Source organism: Amblyraja radiata, chromosome 2 (genome assembly GCF_010909765.2).
Source record: "Amblyraja radiata isolate CabotCenter1 chromosome 2, sAmbRad1.1.pri, whole genome shotgun sequence".
In the NCBI taxonomy this organism is placed as follows: Eukaryota; Metazoa; Chordata; class Chondrichthyes; order Rajiformes; family Rajidae; genus Amblyraja; species Amblyraja radiata.
In genome coordinates, this window is record NC_045957.1 from 43,868,355 (window position 1) to 43,889,727 (window position 21,373).

Here is a 21,373-nt window from a genome sequence, read left to right on the forward strand (position 1 = left end):
TGCCTTCTCCCCAGCTGCTGCCTGACAGCGCTAGAGACCCGGGTTCGATCCTGACCTTGGGTGCTGTATGTGTGCACGTTCTCCCTGTGAACACATGGGTATCTTAAGGGTGCTCCTGTTTCCTCTCACATCCTAAAGACGTGTGGGTTTGTAGGGTAATTGTCCTCTGTAAATTGTCAGTTGTGTGTAGGGAGTGGATGCAAAAGTGGGATATCATAGACCTAGTTTGAAGGGATGATTGATGGTCAGTGTGGACTCGGTCGGCCTAAGGGCCTGTTTTCTAGCAGTATCTTTCATCCAATCAATATAAAAATCTCCATCGTTTTTTAAAACTCAAGGTATAGCATATTGGTGGAGATGGAGATTCCTGATGTCAGGTAGCAGGAAGACTGACAATTGTTTTCTTTTGAAACTAAATACGGAAAGCAAATGATCCCCAACAGAAGGCCTGATAGCAGTACTTGACTTTCAATTCCAGGCAGAAGAGGAATGTTGCGAGATACCATTGAATTTATTTCCTGCATACAATATCTCTGATGAATGTAGATGGGTTTCTCTTGTATGTAGTGTGGCTGGAGCCTCTACATGCAATTTAATGAATTTAACCCGCTGAACCCAGAGCAATAATGAAAAGCACCAAACGCTTGTAAAATCATACCTCGACAGTGAGAAATAGAATAAATATCCGACATCTAAATTTAAGTCACCGATGGTTTATTTAAGAAGTACCGGTGGTGAAGGCAGGGTTGTCCTTCTTGCTGCCAAACTTGTGCTCAGCTCTGCAATCTTTGCTGAAGTAACAGCTAAAATAGCAGCCTGTGACAAGTCCGTGTAACATCCTGATCGACATGGTGTTCTGCTTGCCTCTGCAAACAAGTTCACTTTCTCACTAGAAATGTAATAGTTCAGGTGTCACATTTAAGGTGAGGAATAAGTGCAGCAAGATATGCTAACAGTGCACACACTATATTGGTTCCTGGAGATTGCTGTGGTCGAACAGCATCAAACTAAGTGTTTACTATAATGGGGTCCGTTGCAAAGTTGCTGCTGCACCCGCTGAGTTTCCCCAGCTTTTTTTGTGTAGCATCAAACTAAAGTTGGCTTTAGGCCTATTTTTATGCAGCCTGTCACCACCCTAGTTGCTTAGATGAAACATCTCAAGCAGCTCTGTAATTCTAATAAATAAAACCAGATTCAGGGACAGTTTCTTCCCAGCTGTTATCAGGCACCTGAATCATCCTACCACAACCTGGAGAACAGTGCCGAACTACTATCTACCTCTTTGATGTCCCTCGCACTATCTTTGATCGGACTTTGCTGGCCTTACCTTGCACTAAACGTTATTCCCTTATCATGTATCTATACATTGTAATGGATTGATTGTAATCATGTATTGTTTATTTGTTGACTGGTTTTCACTGTACTCGGTACACGTGACAATAAACTAAACTGAACTGAAACTAAACTGAAATATCTCAAACTTCAGCAAAGTCATGCTTCAGGCAATGTCTTTAACAAGCTGCTGAAGGTGATGGCTGGTGAGTAACAGCAAACCGTTGAAGTGAAGCAAGTGATGGTGCAAGGTTGGTAGCCAGATGTATCACATACTGAGCTAAGGTGCACTTTGCACTGTAAGCATTCTTTCCTTTAAATGCTTGAACTTAAGTTTATTTCCTAGTGATTTTAAGATTAATATTTCTGCACATAAACAAAATGAAATGACACACTGTAAAGATAAAATAAATAAAGCAAACGCCCATTAACAACATTTGTGTGTTAAGTGAGCTATTTCAGTCATATCAAATGGCTGAGTAGAGTTGATGCTAGAGGCTAAAAGCATCTGTGTAAAATTAGATAGAGCTTGAAGGGTCTGTCCCATTTAGGGGGAGAGGAGGGAGGGGAGGGGGGGAGAGGGGGGGAGGGAGAGGAGGGGGGGGAGAGGAGGGGGGGGGAGAGGAGGGGGGGGGAGAGAATAAGGGGGGGGCGAATAAGGGGGGGGGCGAATAAGGGGGGGAGAATAAGGGGGGGGGAGAATAAGGGGGGGGGAGAATAAGGGGGGGGGAGAATAAGGGGGGGGGAGAATAAGGGGGGGGGGAGAATAAAGGGGGGGGAGAATAAGGGGGGGGAGAATAAGGGGGGGGGAGAATAAGGGGGGGGAGAATAAGGGGGGGAGAATTAGGGGGGAGAATTAGGGGGGGAGAATAAGTGGGGAGGAGAGAATAAGTGGGGAGGGGAGAATAAGGGGGAGGGGAGAATAAGGGGGGGGGAGAATTAGGGGGGGAGAATAAGTGGGGAGGAGAATAAGGGGGGGAGAATAAGGGGGGGAAGAATAAGGGGGGGGGAGAATAAGGGGGGGGGAGAATAAGGGGGGGAGAATTAGGGGGGAGAATTAGGGGGGGAGAATAAGTGGGGAGGGGAGAATAAGGGGGAGGGGAGAATAAGGGGGAGGGGAGAATAAGGGGGAGGGGAGAATAAGTGGGGGAGAATAAGGGGGGGGGAGAATAAGGAGGGGAGAATTAGGGGGGAGAATTAGGGGGGGAGAATTAGGGGGGGAGAATAAGTGGGGAGGGGAGAATAAGGGGGAGGGGAGAATAAGGGGGGAAGAGAATAATGGGGGGAGAATAAGGGGGGGTAGAATAAGGGGGGGGAGAGGAGAAACCTTTAAGAAGCCAGACAACTTTTAATAACCCAGAGATACACAGCTGTGAAGTTTAGTGGATATTTAACATTATGGGTCGGTTTTCCTTGGTTCTGAACACTCGGCTTACGTTTTTTCCCCCCAATGAGCCAATGAAAATGCCCGGTCAGCAAAGGAGATTAACTGAAACTACCTACGGCTGCCTCAACTACCTACAACTACATGCCAACCCCACTACAACTGCACCTATGATTACAAAGGTATCGATTTTCTCCATGGCGACCAATTTTTGGTTGCAGAAAAATTTTCAACATGTTGAAAAATTTGCAGCGACCATACTGAGGCCGCGACTAGTTCCCAGAATGCGGGAACTCCTCTTGACCATGAAGGAGACTCACCAGAGACCACCAGCGAACATGTGGCGAACATGAGTGCAGAGTCTCCTGCACTCGTCTAAAAAGTCACCTAGGTGGGACAACCCCTTTAGTTTTAGTTTTAGAGATATAGTGGAGAATCAGGCCCTTTGGCCCACCAAGTCTGAGCCGACCAGTGATCAGTCCGCACACTAACCTGCACACACTCGGGAAAGTCTTTACAACTTACCGAAACCAGTTAACCTACAAACCTGTTGGTGTTTGGAGTGTGGGAGGAAACCAAAGCAGCACCTGTAGTCACGATTGAACCCAGGTTTTTGGCTCTGTGCTGCTGCACCACTGTGCAGCCCAATATAAAGCTATTTCACCTGCATCAATGGGGCTGATGGCTGTATAGGCCGCTAAATGGGCAAGTTCTGTGCCCAATAAATTCAGGAGGTGACCAGAATAAATCCCATCCCATCAGAACTTGAGAAAGCCACAGCTCTGGGAAAGGTACAAGCTAAGGGAAGAGAGTGGCAGAGATCAGGGGGAGAGATGGTGTGACATGCCTGACTTCTTGTAGATGTGTTTTGCTGATCACAGTTACAGTATAAGTAAACCATTATAATGAAAGTAAATATTCAAAAATCTTTTAAAAATCTAAAAATGATTTAGGGATAAACACTTTGAAATGATTATAAGATTAGACTCAAGTAATGGAACTTCAATAATCTACCTTTGCCTTCTCGTTTACATGCCGAAAGTTCCCATTAAATTCTTACAGGGATGGGATCTGAGATGTAATTCACAGATTCATGCTGGGACTGAGGCCAACTGTTGGATTCCACATGATGTGCAGAAACAATGCCACATGCAGCCTGTTGTCATTCAGTAAGCCTGGATGTTGCACTCATCAACGTGTGTGTACAGGAGGCCACATCGGGTGCACCAAAAGCATTAGATGAGGTTAGAGGAGTTGCATGTGAAGCTCTGGAAAGGATGCTGGGCTCCTGAGATGTAGGTGAGGGAGGAGGTGTCGGGACAAGTGTTACATGTCCTGCGGTGCCAGTGGAATGTACCTGGTGAGGAGACGGTTTCGATGGGAACGGATTGAGAGTTGGGGAAAGTGTCCTTGCAAGCGACAGGTTGGGAGAAGATGTAGTCCAGATAACCGTGGGAGTCAGTGAGTTTGCTGTAGGCAAGTCGATAGTCTGTCCCCTGATGGAAATGGAAAGATCGAGAAAGGAGAGAGACATGTCAGAGATAGTTCAAGTGAACCAAAGAGTTGAGGAAGGAGTGGTCAGAGAGTCTGAGTAAATATGAGGGCAGGATGGAAGTTAGTAGTAAAGTTGATGAAATCATGAGTTTTGCACTGGTGCAGAAGGCAGCCATGATGCAGTGGAGAAAGAGTCGGGAATGGTGCTGAGGTACATTTGGAAGTGAAACAAAGACTGTTAAATAGAAAGGTATAGCTGAGGCCCATGTGAGTGCCCATGGCTACACTTTTGACTTGAAGAAAGAGAGAGGAGTCAAAAGAGAAATATTGAGGGTGAGGACAAGTTCCACCAAGTACAGGAGAGTGTTAGTTGAAGGGAACTGATTGTGTCTCTCTTCAAGGAAGAATCAGAAAACCCAAGACCTTCCTGATCAGGAATGGAGGTGTAAACATGGAGGTGACACAAAGCTGGGTGGCAGTGTGAACCGTGAGGAGGATGCTATGAGAATGCAGGGTGACTTGGACAGGTTGGGTGAGTGGGCAGATGCATGGCAGATGCAGTTTAATGTGGATAAATGTGAGGTTATCCACTTTGGTTGCAAAAACAGGAAGACAGATTATTATCTAAATTATGTTGTTGGGAAAAGGGGAAGTACAATGGGATCTGGGGGTCGTTGTTCATCAGTCAATGAAAGTAAGCATGCAGGTACAACAGGCAGTGAAGAATGCGAATGGCATGTTGACCTTCATAACACGAGGAGTTGAGTATAGGAGCAAAGAGGTCCTTCTGCAGTTGTACAGGGCCCTAGTGAGACCACACCTGAACTATCGTGTGCAGTTTTGGTCTCCAAATTTGAGGAAGCACATTCTTGCTATTGAGGGTGGGCAGCGTACATTCACAAGATTAATCCCCGGGATGGCGGGACTGTCATATGCTGAGAGAATGGAGTGGCTGGGCTTGTATACTCTGGAGTTTAGAATGATGAGGGGGGATCTTATATAAGATTATTAAGGGTTTGGACACGCTAGAGACAGGAAACATGTTCCCGATGTTGGGGGATTTCAGAACCAGGGGCCACAGTTTAAGAATAAGGGGTAAGCCATTTAGAGCAGAGATGAGAAAACACTTTTTCACACAGAGTTGTGAGTCTGTGGAATTCTCTGCCTCAGAGGGCGGTGGAGGCTGGTTCTCTGTATACTTTCAAGAGAGACCGAAATAGAGCTCTTAAGGATGGCGGAGTCAGGGGATATGGGGAGAAGGCAGGAATGGGGTACTGATTGCGGATGATCAGCCATGAACACGTTGAATGACTGTGCTGGCTTGAAGGGCCGAAGGGCCGAAAGGCCTCCTACTGCACCTATTGTCTATTATTGTCTATTGTAAAGGGACTGGATGTCCATGGGAAAGATCAGGCGATGACGGTCTAGGAATTGAAAGTTATCAAAGTCTTGAAGAGTGTGTGAGATGCCTCAGATGTAGGTTGGAAATGGACTGGACAAATTGACTAACAAATGAGTTAGTGGGATCGGAGCAGGCAGAAACAGTAGGTCTGCCAGGGCAGAAGTGCTTGTGGATTTTGGACTGGAGATCAAAACAGTCAGTATGCGTTTGAAGAACTATAAGGTTTGAGGTTGTAGAGGAGTGATTATCAGAGGCAATAAGATAGGTAACAGTGTATGGGTTAGAAGGTGTCCGAGAGCTGGCGCCTGGCCTCAGCATGGCAGAGGTCAGCCTGGCTGACTATACCCTTTTCAGAACGTTTGATAACAGTATTGGGACTAAATGAGCGAAGGGTTGCGCATTCAGAGGGGGTGAGATTGGAATGGGTAAGGGAAGTGGAGAAGATGTCTGATGTCTTGAGCTGTTATGTTTAGTTTAGAGATACAGTGCGGAAACAGGCCCTTTAGCCCAACAAGTCCACACCGACCAGTGATCCCCACTCATTAACACTATCCTGCACACACACTGGGGACAATTTACATTTATACCAAGCTAATTAACCAACAAACCTGTATGTCTGTGGAATGTGGGAAAACCGAAGATCTCGGAGAAAACCCACACGGGTCATGGGGAGAATGTACAAACTCCGTACAGACAGCACCTGTAGTCGGGATTGATCCCGGGTCTCTGGCACTGCAAGCACTGTAGGGCAGCAATTCTACCGCTGCACCACAGTGCCGTCCCTGAGGATATTTTGTATTGATTAATTCATGGAATACAGATATTGCTGCCGTTGCCAAGATGTACTGTCGATCCCTAACTGCCCAGGAACTGAGGAGGCAGTTAAGGACCAACCTCTTAGCTGGTCAGCAACAGTGGCAGTGACCCAGATTGGGTAAGGGAAACAAATTCCTGCCCCTGAGGTGTATTGGTAAACTAGCTGGGCTTTTACAGTTATCCAATGATTTCATGGTTAATATTACTGAGCCTAGAGTTTATTATTAATTACTTGAACCTAAATTCCCCAGGTGTCATGGTGGGAATTGAACTTCTAACCCCAGATCAATGGTCCAAGCCTTTGGATGCTCTCACGTGCTGTGTTGCTTTCTTGAATGTTTATATAATTTCTTGGTTATAAATCAACTAAATACCATTTTAATCTGCTGAATCTCCTTCCTCATATAATCATAATTTTTTTATCCAACAGAGGAGCAAATTTTTGAAAATAAAACAATTACACAAATTACTGGGCAGTGAAGGTATATTTATTCATCTACCATTGTAGAGCCCAACCTTGCGTGATGTATTCTGTATTTGAAACTCATTTTAAGATGCAGAACAATCTGATCTAGTAGAAGATAGCTATCTAAACTGGGAAGTTGTTATGACTTTAGAAAAATGAAACCGGAAATGTGGCGTACGGTGGTGCAGCGGTAGAGTTGCTGTCTTACAGCATCAGAGACCCGGGTTCGACCCTGACTACGGGTGCTGTCTGTACAGAGTTTGTACCTTCTCCCTGTGACCTGCATGGGTTTCCTCAGAGAACTTCAGTTTCCTCCCACATTCCACAGACATACAGGTTTGGAGGTTAATTGGCTTGGTATAAATATAAATTGTCCCTAGTGTGTGTAGGATAGTGTTAATGTGCAGAGATCACTGGTTGGTGCAGACTCGGTGGGCCGAAGGGCCTGTTTCTGCACTGTATCTCTAAACATTGGGGATGGGACTGGACTTTGTGCCTTCCCCCATAATGGGAACCATTGTGGGGGGATGTTTTTATGTTAAAGCTATTTATTATTGTTATGTTTGTATTCTTTTTTATGTGCTGCATTGGCAAAAAGAATTTCACTACATCTAGGTGTATGTGACAATAAATTCAACCTTTGAACCTTTAAAAAAACTAAACTAAGGAAATAAATACAGGAGACCATTTCAACGTGGAATCACAGTTCAAAGTGCAAAGCAAAGTGCAGGTCTCCATAACCAGGAGGTAAATTATTAAATCACTCCACGTTCATCCTACTCTCCCATATCAAGATGAGAGAAATTATCATAAAAGTTCAATTCATTTTATAAACCTCAAGAGGGGTGTTAGATTTGAATATGTTTTCCTCTTTTAAAGTACCGGGTTAATCATAAGATCATACGTGATGGGAGTAGAATTAGGCCATCGGCCCATTAAGTCTACTCTGTCATTCAATCATGGCTGATCAATCTCTCCCTCCTAACCCCATTCTCCTGCCTTCTCCCCAAAACCTCTGACACCTGTACTAATCAAGAGTCTATCTTTGCCTTAAATATATCCACTGACGGCCTCCGCAGCCTTCTGTGGCAAAGAATTCCACACATTCACCACCCTCTGACTAAAGAAATTCCTCCTCATCTCCATCTTAAAAGAACACCCCTTAATTCTGAGACTATGACCTCTAGACTCTCTTACTAGTGGAAACATCCTCTCTGCATCCACTCTATCCAAGCCTTTCACTATTCTGCAAGTTTCAATGAGGTCCCCCCTCTTCTTTTAATGTAACAGACACCCCAATTAAATAATCTGATGCTGTTTTCATTAATTCTTTTGAAATTGGTTAAAATGATTTGATTTGGATTTAAGTCAAACATTATTTGTGATTGAGATTATCCGTGAAAATAATTCCTGTGTTGCTTAAGAGATGGGATAACATTGTGCTGTGTGTGGAATAAAATAAATGACTTAACAGTGGTGATGCAGAAGAGAAAAATATAATTTATGTTTGCTCAGCAACCACATTTATAAAAAATCGCAAATTTATAATCGTGAAAGTAACCGTTTCTCTTTTGACACTCGGACCTGCTGAGTTCCAACATTTTTAAACAATTTAGGCCATATTTATACAATTTTTCTCTCTTAGAAGAGAAAAATATATAAGGAATAGCAGATTATAAGTGATCTGAGCAAGGATAAATTCCATGGGTAAAGAAGCATTTATCTAATCCCAAGCTTTCCAATATTCTTGGGTATAAATATACACAAAGAAATTTCAATAAATATTGCTTTTAACTGGAGATGAGGTGGCTGAGTTGAGGTGAAGATAGAGACGTGGAATTTATCAAGCAGGTTTGAAAGGTTTATTTATTTTTTCTTCCTATATTAAAAAGTCTGAGGATGAAAGCAGGGATATCTCTTAATAAATGCTGTTATTTGAACTCATCCTATCCTTTAATCGGTTCTGGTTATCAGTTTCCATAGACTGGAATAATTCATTTGATATCAGCAATAAAATTTAATGATGAGTAACTTCATTCAAAATCCTTCAGATGGATATTTGAGATAGATGATGGATTCTAATCTGCACTCATTGGGTGATATGCATGAGCAGCCAAAATACCACCCCTGTCATTTATCTTACTGGATAAACGGGGTAATTTGGCCTTTAATTTCTAATTTCATGATACCATTTCAATAAAGCAATCGTGAAAACATCAATTACCCAGAACAGCTTTACAGAGGGGGGGCTGTGAGGGTGGGGGTGGGGTGGGAGAGGGGGAGGGGTAGGGGGAGGGGGTTGTGGGGGAGGGGGGTTTGGGGAAGGGTGGGGGGGGTGTGGGGAAGGGGGGGGGGTGGGGAAGGGGGGGGAACGGGGGTGTGGGGAAGGGTGGGGGGGTGTGGGGAAGGGGGGGGGTTGGGGAAGGGGGGATGGGGAAGGGGGGGTGTGGGAAAGGGGGGGATGGGTAAGGGCGGGGGTGGGTAAGGGGGGGTGGGTGTGGGGGAAGGGGGGTAGGGGAAGGGGGGTAGGGGAAGGGGGGTGTGTGAAAGGTGGGTGTGTGTGAAAAGTGGGGTGTGGGGAAAGGGATGGTGGGGAAAGAGGGGTGGGGGTGAGGGGGGGACGTGGGGGAAGTGGGAGTGGCAGGAGGTGGAAGGGGGGTATGGGGAGGGGGTAGTCGCAGCAGACGCAGCTCACACTCTGCTCACCCCGCACCTACAGCTTCCGGTCTCACGCAGTAGATCCCGGTCCCACTCCGGCTTCACTCAGATGCTTCCGGTTCAACTCTACAGCTTCCGGCTGGTCGTGCTGGTCGCCGCAGGAGCAGTCCACAGGCTGCGCAGTCCCCGTGGCCTGCGTGCTCCCCGCAGGCTGCACACTCCGCACGGGCTGCCGCTCCCCGCGGGCTGCTCAACACACTGCGCCCCTTCAGCTTTTTATTCTCCTCGCTGCGTTGTTGACAGCGGGTTCCGGAAGGGGGCGATTTTTAAACCTTCATAACTTTTGTACTATTTCACCAATCGGAACAAAACTTATTTGACTTGCAGCAGAGGAGAATGGTGAGTAAGGTGGCGAAAAATCGTAGCTATGGGGGATCGTTTTTGTGGTCAAGATGAGAGTTTTAGTAATAGTATAGATGTTAAGCACAGACAGAGGTGTTAAGGGCATAGAAGCTGGTGAAAATAGCACATAGTCTGATGAGTTTTAGATGGGCCACATTTAAATGAAAAGTAAAGGATGGGAAATTTGCCAGGTTGTATTTGAGTTCTGGATTTACTCAGTGGATCATGCGGTATCTCTGGAGAACACAAATAGGTGATGTTTGGGGTTGGGACCCTACTGCAGCATGATTAAGAGGATGGGAAAGGGGGTGGGGCTAGAAGAGAGGTGGGGCCAGGCCAAAGCATGGCAGGTAATAATGAACACAGGCAAGGGGGGGTTAAAGGTAGATGGATGGACGAAGGCCAGAAATGAAAAAACAGAAGTTGTGAGACAGATGGTTTGAAGATATGGTCCTAGATAAGGCCCTTATATAGGGTCCTAGATAAGGTCCTTATATAGTTGGAGGGGAGGGGGGAGGCAAGAGGGGTCAACAAATTGAAAATGTATGGATGAAGTTATAGGGAAGGAGAGTGCAGGAGAGGTTACTCAAGTCTCCAGAGGTTATAGGACAGAAATTTTAAGAAGAGATAATGTCAGGCAAAATTGGGACTAATGTGAGAAGAAGGGTGGTGAATATTGAACTAAAGGGGTTCTATTTGAATGCACGCAGTATACAGAACAAAATGTATGAGCTTAAGATAGACACAAAAAGTTGGAGTAACTCAGCGGGACACGCAGCATCTCTGGAGCGAAGGAATGGATGACGTTTTGGGTCGAGACCCTTCTGCAGACTGATCCGAAACGTCACCTCCATAGATGCTGTCTGACCTGCTGAGTTACTCCAGCTTTTAGTGTCCATCTTCTGTTTAGGCCAGTATCTGCAGTTCCTTCCTAGGAACTGGAACAGGCCCTTCATCCCATAAAGTCCGTGCCGAACATGATATCAGGTCAACCTCCCTTCGGCCAGCATGTGATCCAGTTTAAGATTAAAAAATGCAAATTTTGAATGCAGACTATATTGATGCGTAGGTCTAGGCTGTTCCAATGCCACCATTAAGAAAACGTAATATTTCAAAGAACCAATTTTCTTTGATGATACCATTATCACAAATAGAACACTTTTAGAGATGAAGGTAGACAAAAATGCTGGAGAAACTCAGCAGGTGAGGCAGCATCTATGGAGTGAAGGAAATAGGCAACGTTTCAGGTCAAAACCCTTCTTCAGACTGATTTGAGGGTGCGGTGGGGCAGGAACAAAAAAGGAAGAGGTGGAGCCAGTGGGCTGAGGGAGAGCTGAGAAGGGGAGGAGAAAGTAGGGACTACCTGAAATTAGAGAAGTCAATGTTCATACCGCTGGGGTACAAACTGCCCAAGCGAAATATGAGGTGCTGCTCCTCCAATTTACGGTGGTGCTCACTCTGGCCATGGAGAAGGCCCAGGACAGAAAGGTCGGATTCGGAATGGGAGGGGGAGTTGAAGTGCTGAGCCACCGGGAGATCACGTTGGTTTTTGCGAACTGAGCTGAGGTGTTCGGCGAAGCGATCGGCAAGCCTACACTTGGTCTCACCGATGTAGAGCAGCTGACATCTAGAGCAGCGGATGCAATAGATGAGGTTGGAGGAGGTGCAGATGAACCTCTGCCGCACCTGGAAAGACTGCTTGGGTCCTTGAATGGGGTCAAGGGGGGAGGTAAAGCGACAAGTGTAGCATTTCCTGCGGTTGCAAGGGGAAGTGCCCAGAGATGAGGTGGTACGGGTGGGAAGGGACGAATTGACCAGGGAATTATGGAGGGAGCGGTCTCTGCGGAAAGCAGACAGGAGAGGAGATGGGAAGGTGTGGCAAGTGGTGGGATCACGTTAGAGGTGGCGAAAATGTCGGAGGATTATTTGTTGTATGTGACGGCTGGTAGGGTGGAAGGTGAGGACAAGGGAGACTCTGCCCTTGTTACGAGTGGGGGGGATGGGGAGTGAGAGCAGAGTCACGGGGTATAGAAGAGACCCTGGTGAGAGCCTCATCTATAGTAGAAGAGGGGAACCCTCGTTCCCTGAAGAATGAGGACATCTCCGATGCCCTGGTGTGGAACACCTCATCCTGGGTGCAGATGCGGTGTAGAAGAGGAATTGGGAGTAGGGGATGGAGTCCTGACTGGAAGCAGGGTGGGAAGTAGTGTAGTCCAGATAGCCATGGGAGTCAGTGGGTTTATCGTGGATGTCGGTCAGTAATCTAACACCTGCGATGGAGATAGTGAGGTCAAGAAATGGTAGGGAAATGTCGGACATGGTCCAGGTGTATTTGAATGCCGGATGGAAGTTAGTGATGAAATGGATGATACAAGATACATGATGATGTCAGTGAGTTGTGTGTGGGTGCAGGAGGTAGCACCAATGCTGTCGTCGATGTAACGGAGGTAGTTTTCGGGGATAGGGCAATGGCACGCCTCGAACAAGGATTGTTAAATGTACCCTACGAAGAGGCAGGCGTAGCTAGGGCCCATGCGCGTGCAAATAGCTATGCCTTGTATTTGGAGGAAATGGGAGGAGTCAATTGAAAAGTTATTAAGGGTAAGGACCAGCTCCGCGAGGCGGAGGGAAGTGTTAGTTGACGGGTATTGGTTGGTTCTGCGGTCAAGGAAAAAACTGAGGTTTTGAGACCCTCCTGGTGGGGTATGGAGGTGTAGAGTGACTGGACATCCATGGTGAAGATGAGTGAATGGGGGCCTAGAAAACTGAAGTCCTGGAGTAGATGACGAGCGTTGTGAGGTGTCTTGAACATAGGTAGGGAGGGATTTAACCAGGGGGGATAGGATGGAGTCGAGGTATGTGGAAATAAGTTTGGTAGGACACGAACAGGCAGAAACAATGGGTCTGCCAGGACAGTCAGGTTTGTGGATTTTGGGGAGAAGGTAAAATTGGGTCGAGCAGGGCAGGGGAATTATGAGGTTGGAAGCTTGGGAGGGCAGGGAGCCGGATTTGATGAAGTCAGTGATGGTGCTCATATTTCGCTTGGGCAGTTTGCACCCCAGCAGTATGAACATTGACTTCTCTAATTTCAGGTAGTCCCTACTTTTTCCTCCCCTTCTCAGCTCTCCCTCAGCCCACTGGCTCCGCTTCTTCCTTTCTTCTTCCCGCCCCCACCCCCACCCACACATCAGTCTGAAGAAGGTTTCGACCCGAAACCTTGCCTATTTCCTTCGCTCCATAGATGCTGCCTCACTCGCTGAGTTTCTCCAGCATTTTTGTCTACCTTCGATTTTCCAGCATGTTGTTCCTTCTTAAACTTTTAGAGATGAAACTAGTTTGGTATACTCATACAAAATAAAATTTGAAAGATTGACAGCAGGTTTTGTATCTCAAGCATTTACAGCATCTGCAGTTTCTCCAGTCTCCTTTGTAACTCCCTATTCTGGTATTATTTTCCAGTGCCTGATGTAAGTATGAACAATGTACCTGTTTTCACCTGTTTTCACTGACATGATATCATTAACAATGTTGTTACTAGAAATATGTAAATATTTCTTCCTCTGGTTCCTGAAACAGCTCCACATAGTAATATGGTTTGAACATGTTGTTATTCTCACTTTCTCACATTGACGGTTCAATTAATGATCATCATTCATGATTGTCACATTTGCTAAACTTTTACAAACAAAGTTTTCATTGTGACACATACATCATATATCACTGTTCTTGTGCATATGACAATAAACTTGAATTGACGATTACTCTGTTTACTATTTTATCTCTTGTGCTTAAACATTCACATTTTTGAACTGTACATTGATAAATCCTATTCAAGGGCAATACAGTGGCGCAGCTGGTGGAGCTGCTGCATTATAGTGCCGGACACCCAGGTTCAATCCTAACCTCGGGTGCTGTTTGTGTGGAGTTTGCACGGTCTCCCTGTGACCATGTGAGTTTCCTTCAAATGGTCTAGTTTTCTCCCACATCACAAAGACAAGCAGGTTTGTAGTTTAATTGGCCTCTGTGAATAGCCCCTTGTGTACCGGAAGCGGATGAGAAAGTGGAATAACATAGAACAAGTGTGAACTTGTCAATGGTCAACTTGGACTCGGTGGGCCGAGGAGCCACTTTGCATACGGTATATCTAAACTAAAATAAACCAAACTAAACTAAACTATACCAAACAAAACTAAACTAAACTAAACATAACTAAACTAAACTAAACTAATCATCCTCTGTTATACAACAAATTTCCACTTACTTCCTGTCATTGCTGAATTACCTGGGTATTTTTTGGATTGTGTTCTACTTTTGAACAGTCTCCAGATTACCCAAAGCTGAATCTTGTTGATAAATACTTTCAGTCCCGTGACAGGTTGCCGACATTTACAATGATAAATGTGAGATGATCAGGTCCACAATGCTTTTGGTGAGCAAGTTCAGCCTTCCAAGTCCAGTTAGACATGGGGCTGCAAGAAGCTTTTCTGCTACTACAGACAGCTGTGCGCAGTAAACTCTCTGCCCTTCCTTCCTCAACCATCATACAATTCCAACTGCTCTGCTTTATGCTGGAATTTTTTAATACCGATAAAGTAGTATCTGTCTATATAGTTTCTTCTTCACAGAATTTTTTATGAAATAAACTTGGTGACTTATTTCCTCCTCTGTAAGGATGTTTGTATCGTGCCACTTAAAGCAAGGCATTGAAGACAGTTTCTAAATCACGCTGTGGTCACAAGAAGGACAGGATGAAATCGGCATTTGAAGATGATAGCAGAGATCGTTGCAAGAATATTTAGTTTAGTTTAGTTTTGTTGGCAATACAGCATGGAAACAGGCCCTTGGGTCCACTGAGTCCATGCTGATCATCAATCACCTATGCAATCCCACTATGCAATCCCGGTACCTTCACACCAGAGGCAATTTTCAGAGGCCAAGTAACTACAAACCCGCACGTCTTTGGGATGTAGGAGGAAACAGAAACATCCAGAGGAAATCCATGCAGTCACAGGAAGGACGTGCAAACTCCACACAGGCAGCATCCAAAATTAGTATTGAAGCTCCAACCGCGGGGCCTGTGGACATTAACATCATGAAGCCCGTGGTCTCTGGCAAGAAGAGGCCAACTCGGGAGTTCCATGCCGTGGAGAGAGTTTCAACTGCCCCGACATGGGAGTTTCGATCACCCTGACGGGGGCTTTGATCATCGACTGCGGATGGTTTGCCTGCCCCGACTGCGGGCGAACAAAGAGGAAGAAGATTGAACTTTATTACCTTCCATCACAGTGAGGAATGTGGAATCCACTGAGGTGGGTGTTTGTGTTAACCTTTATGTGCTGCTGTGTCTTGTTGCTTTTCACGTAAGGGCCTGTCCCACTGTACGAGATAATTCAAGAGTTCTCCCGAGTTTCCCCTGATTCGAACTCGGAGAATTATGGTAATAGCCGCTCGTAGGTATTCTGGGCTCTCGTGGACATTTTTCAACATGTTAAAAAAACTTCACGAGCTTACAACGTATCCCGAGTACCTGCCGTTAGCGTTACGAGCCATTAAGAGACGTCCCGAGCTCCGACGTACCCGCTACGTACATTCTACATACTTACCACAAGTTTTTTTTTTTTTTAACTTGGGAGAGCTCTTGGGTAAACTTGTATAGTGGGACAGGCCCTTTAGCATGGCTGTATGGTAACTCACATTTCACGGTACCTTAACTGGTACATGTGATAATAAATTGGCATTGAAACCTTGAAACCTTGAACCAGGATCTTGTGTGCTATGAGATAGTAGCTCTGCCAGCTCCGCCACTTTGCTGCTCTGTTTCTCTTTGATGAGTATGGGGTGATGCTGCAATGATTGCTTTTAGATGCTATTTATAACAAAATATAATTGCAAATAAAGCTCTTACCTGAATGAGATCTTTTGGCTCATGGCCCTCCTCAACAACAATAAGTTGTGCTCTGCCATTTCTTTCATTGTCTCGAATGCCCGCAGCAACCTGAGTAGCCTTGAGACGCTCATATCTATTGCACTTTGATCCACACCACTGATGAATGACCTGTTGAGCGGGCAGAAGGTAAAAATATTAGGCCCAAAGTCTTTCATAATTGTCACCTCAGTAATTTGAACTGTAGCGGTATGATGATATTATGATTATGTCACTGGACTAATAATGTAAACAATTAGACAAACTATATCAGATATATGACTCCACCGCTGCGCCACCGTGACATTTTGATTTTCTCTGGTATGGTTTAACAAGCCATCCAGTTCAAAGGTAATGAGGACAGACAATGCCCACATCCCAGAAGCCAAAGAAAACTTGAAGATCTTTGCTTGTTGCACTCAGCAGGTACATCAAAGGCTCTGCAACATTTTAGGTTACCAATCATTTTCATAACTAAATTTTACAGTTTGACGTAAATGTAGGGGCACATCTTGAGAGAAGGTATTATTGAAGATCTAATGTAAAGTATTTTCAAGTACTGTAAGTGCTAAAATTAGAGTATAATATAGCTTGGATATTTGTAAGTCAAATGCCATTATTAAATCTTATTTTGTTGCATGAAATGATCATGAAGTAACAAAGAATATTAAAGAGAAACATTAAAATATGAATGCAGATGGGTGCACATTAGATCCCACTTTAAAGATTTTTACACTTATTTTATCTCCAATGCAGAACAATTCTTAAAGTTTAAAGAACAGCTGTTTATTTTTTTAAATTTGTATAACTACTTTATGACAGCAATAACTGCGATTGTTTTTTCCCCTCTGTGACCTTGCAGCTCATTCAGGCAACCAGCATTGCAAACAGGAAATAATGGCAGAGGTCTGCTTCCTCAGTTTTTTACCTGCTTTATGTTGTCGAGATTTCCATAGATTCCAAACACAACACACACAGGCCTATAATTTTGTGTTGCTGGGGATCAAAGACAGGAGGAGGTTCTCCTAACCTTCTCGTCCCTGCTCCCTCCATAGTGAGCCAAGCAGACAAGCAGAAGGTTGGAAAAGTTTGAGGTTTTGAGAAGGTTTGTCCCAGAAGTTTTGTTGGGATATGAGGTAGGTTGATTAGCTGTGCTATCACTGGCTCATAGTAGGACAATCTGATGCTTAATGTTTGACTAAAGCAACACTTGCTTACAATGAACTTGTCCAACATCAGAAGGTCATAAGGTCACGTGATAGGAGCAGAATTAGGACATTCGGCCCATCTTGACTGATCTATCTCTCCCTCCTAATCCCATTCTCTTGCCCATAACCCCTGAATCCCTGACATCCAATGTAAAACAAATGACTACAGATGCTGAAAAGCTGAAATAGTAAAAGAAAATGCGAGACAAACTCAGTAGGTCTCGAAGCATCTGAGGAGAGACAAAACAGTTAACATTTAGGTTGGAGACCCTTCATTGATACTCCGAAAGAGAGAAGTTTGTTAATTGGGATAAAAGAGGTGGAGGAGAGCAATGGGTGAACTAAGGGGATTTTGTGAATAGTGAGAGGGTGAAATAATGGGGCTTATAAGGTGCAGTTATGATCCTTTGTCTTTTTCAGTCTAATCTGTCACCCTTTGAATTTGCAGCACTACACTTACAAAGTCGACCAACTTGTTGACGAGGATGGCACTGTTGTAGCCTAGTGAACTGACCACTATCCCACAGATGCCAAATAAAGGCTCAGACACATCCACACAACTCCCACTGAATCTTAACCTCAAACATGTACGTACGGCCATTGTCACCCGCTCAGACCTCATTTCCTTTGGAAATCTTCTTACCTCAACTTGTTGTGTCACAGCTCCATACAGCCACATCTACTTTCTACAGAAGCCCCACAATCAGTTCTGCCCAGACAGACCATTGTTTCAGCCGGCTCTGCCCCATGAACTTATGTCTTCCTAGTATGACTCCATTCTTTCTTCCCTGATCCAGTCCATTCCGTTAACATCCATGACACTTAGGATGCCCTCCACCACTTTGAGCACCTTCAGTTGCCTGGTCCTAAGCAATTCACCTCCATCCCACATCAGGAGGTCTGAGGGCTCTCCCCTTCTTCTTTCAACAAACACTTAACCAAGACCACAAGAAACTGCAGAGAGTCGTGAACGCAGACCAGTCCATCACCCAATTCAGCCTCCCCATCTTCCGGCCCGATCAATATTTCACACTCCCTCAAGAAAGCAGCCAACATAATCAAGGAATAGTGACACCCTGGTCATTCTCTCATCTTCGCTCTCCCATGGGCAGAAGATACAGAAGCATGAAAGCGTTGATCACCATTTTCAGGAACAGCTTCTTCCTGCTCTCATATGTTATCATGAACTTCTAAGTACTCCATAAGCTCATCCTTTATAATGGGCTCTAAAATCTCACTAACCATTGAAGTCAGACTAACCGGCCTATAGATTCTACTATTTTGCTTTGCTCCCTTCTTGTACAACGAGGGTAATATTGGCAATTTTCCAATCGTCTGGAACCACTTTTGACTAGTGATTCTTGAAATATCACAATTAATGCCTCCACCAATCTCTAAAGCTTCCTCTTTCAGAACCTTTGTGTGTAGTCCATCCAGTCAGGTGACATCCACCTTCAGCCCTTTCAGCTTCCCAAGCATCTTCTCCTTAGTAATAGCCACTCCACTAACATCCAACACCTGACTGTCTTGAATTTCAGGTACGTTGCTGGTGTCTTCCACTGTGTAGAGTATTTATTTCAGCAGGTTGAATTGTGTTAACTATTAGTGAAACAGCAACACTTTAATCACCACTTACTGAAATGTCTTACCTGAATGAAATCTTTCCTCATTATTATTTCTGCTTATATCTGCATCCTAAAATAGATAAATGTTGTGGAAACACCAGACTCATTTATTCAACAAAGGAAATTTGGCACCGAATGCCTGAATTCAGTAGGTTTATATCACTTACTTTTCACTTAACAGGAGGTATATTTCTTGAAGAATTCATTATAATTTTCTCGTTTGGTGACTATTTATTTTTCTCTCCAGAAGGGAATGGCTTCAAACATCTCTCACAGGACCTGACCACATAAATATGGGTGACATCTCGGTGCAATATTGAGGGAAGGTTGAACTATTAGAAGTTGCACAAATTAGATGCTAAACTGAAGTTCCATCTCAGTGGCGTTTGAGCTGCTCCAAAATAATCCAATGACAGACTTTTTCAAAAGTTCCGATCAACAGGATTGGAAAGGTTTAGAGAGATATGGCTCGAATGCAGGCAAATGGAACTAGCATTTTGTTGGCATAGACGAGTTGGGCTGAAGGGCCTGGATCTTTGCTGTATGACTCTATGCCTGTATAATAATGACCTTGCATCTTTCATTAAAACAAGGTAGCTAGTCGTTAGTAACTCGACCAATCTGCAAACCTATTAACTACACCTCTCACATTCACATCCATATTATTAATATATATGTCACAGGCTTCCTATCACAAAAGCAAAACCCTTCATCAATAGCCCCTGCTTCTTATTATTACCAAGTCGATTTTGGATCCATTTACAAGCGTTCCTTGCATTGCATGGGCTCTCCAATGTCAAAGGCCTGACTGAAGTCCATACAACAATTGCACTGCCCACATCATACACTTCGTAACCTCTTCAAAAGATTCTGTAAATTGGGCAGACAAAATCTCTCCTGCCAAAGCTGTTCCACTCTTTGATTAATCCCTGCCTTTCCAAGTAAAGATCATGTAGTCCCACAGGAGCTTTCTTTTCCCAATATGTTCCCAATCACTTTTGTAAAAAATAACCTGGCTAATCCTTGCTGCCTTCTTGAATAAAGGTACTACATTCGCTGTCCTCCAGTCATCTGCATCTCCCTGTGGCCAGCAGACATACGTCTCTATCAGAGCCTTCCTTGCATCCCACAGTTTTAAGCATGCTAATACATCAAAAACCTTCCCCTGCACAATTGGATAAAAACACTTTACAATCTCAAAATATGCTTTACTGATCTCAGTGAGTTATTGTCGAGTAATTGCATTCGGCAAAGAATATTGGGAGGGATGGTCACTTTTGACCATTCTCACTACACGGAAAACAGTAAACAGTTAAAACTGTGACAGATTGGTTTGGCCTTTTGATGGAAAAACATAGGCCGCAGCAACGTTATTAGAATGCAAAGGACAAAAATAGGTTACAAAATATGTTATTTCTATGATATAATTGAAACCTCAAAAAATAGCAGGAGTAGCCAAGTCTTCCCTGCCATTCACTACAATCATGCACGATCCTCTATCTCAATTCTATATTCCCACAGGGCTACCAAAATCTTCTATTCTTTTATATCGAACTACCTTCATTGAAAAATTAGCACTTGGGGTTCTATAACTTCTGTGGTAGAGAGGTTCCACAGGTTCTCCGCCATTTGAATAAAAAGTTCCTCCTCCGTCAGACCAGAATATCCTACTCTGTAACTCATCTGTGGCCTTGGTCCCAAATCTTCTGGCTGGAGGAAACCTTCTCATTGCACCCAGCCCATCAAGCCCTGCAATAAATGTGCGGGTCCAATGAGATCTTCTCTAATTCTTCCAAGCTTGCAATGATTGCAATCTTAGGTGACTCAATCTCTCTTCTTCCTCCCACAGTAATGTTCAATGTAATATATCACATTGTGCTCATTTCTAGTCTACTTGCTTCCCTTCCCTATTGTAAACTATTAAACAGTGTTCTATCAGGTTCTGTTGGCGTGACGGAGAGATATGTCAGAGAGGACTCTCTTCAACTTCTACAGGTCCACAGTCAAGAGTATATCACAGGTCGCATTCACGGCCGGGTTCAGTAACTTATTTCCCTTTCCCCTTTGTCTGCTCTAAATTTGTCTATGAAGGCCCACGGAAATGTTTCTACAACTGGGATATTGTGTCATCTACTGAAATTATGTCCGTAATCTGGAGGATTGTTGCAGCATCCCAAGCTGTCAAAAGGAACAAAAACTCACTTGCAACACAAACCGCAGCAACCACATTCTGCCATCATTCAAGACAGCAATGTTTTCTCATGCAATATGTTTTTGACTCACATATTTCGCTAGAATCAGTGCCACGAACAATTCTTGTTTAACTCAGAAGCATATTCCGAATTTCAACCTTAGAAGATAATGTTCAATTTAATATTAATATTTGATTTGACAGAAAACTACCTTTTGTGACTACATTCTATCCAGACAAATGTTAAAACATCATAGTTCTGTGGGGGAAAATAACAATGAAAAACAATCTACAGGGCGGCACGGTTGCACACGGTGGCGCAGAGGCAGAGTTGCCGCCTACAGCGTCAGAGGACCCGGGTTCGATCCTGGTGCCGTTCCACAGAGTTTGTACGTTTCCCGTAAACTTGTGGGGTTTCCCCGGGTGTCCGCATATCCACCAAGTGTACAAGCTTGATGTTAATTGGCTTTGA

The 21,373-nt window shown here is 44.4% G+C and overlaps 1 protein-coding gene across 1 annotated transcript in view; it reads right to left on the reverse strand.

Moving 5' to 3' along the window:
• scin (scinderin) overlaps positions 1-21,373 on the reverse strand; it is a 103,364-nt gene that overhangs the window by 56,419 nt on the left and 25,572 nt on the right. The window contains exon 4 of the mRNA XM_033045651.1: positions 15,860-16,009. Coding sequence (XP_032901542.1) covers positions 15,860-16,009 — 150 coding nt within the window. The remainder of the gene's footprint in view (positions 1-15,859; positions 16,010-21,373) is intronic.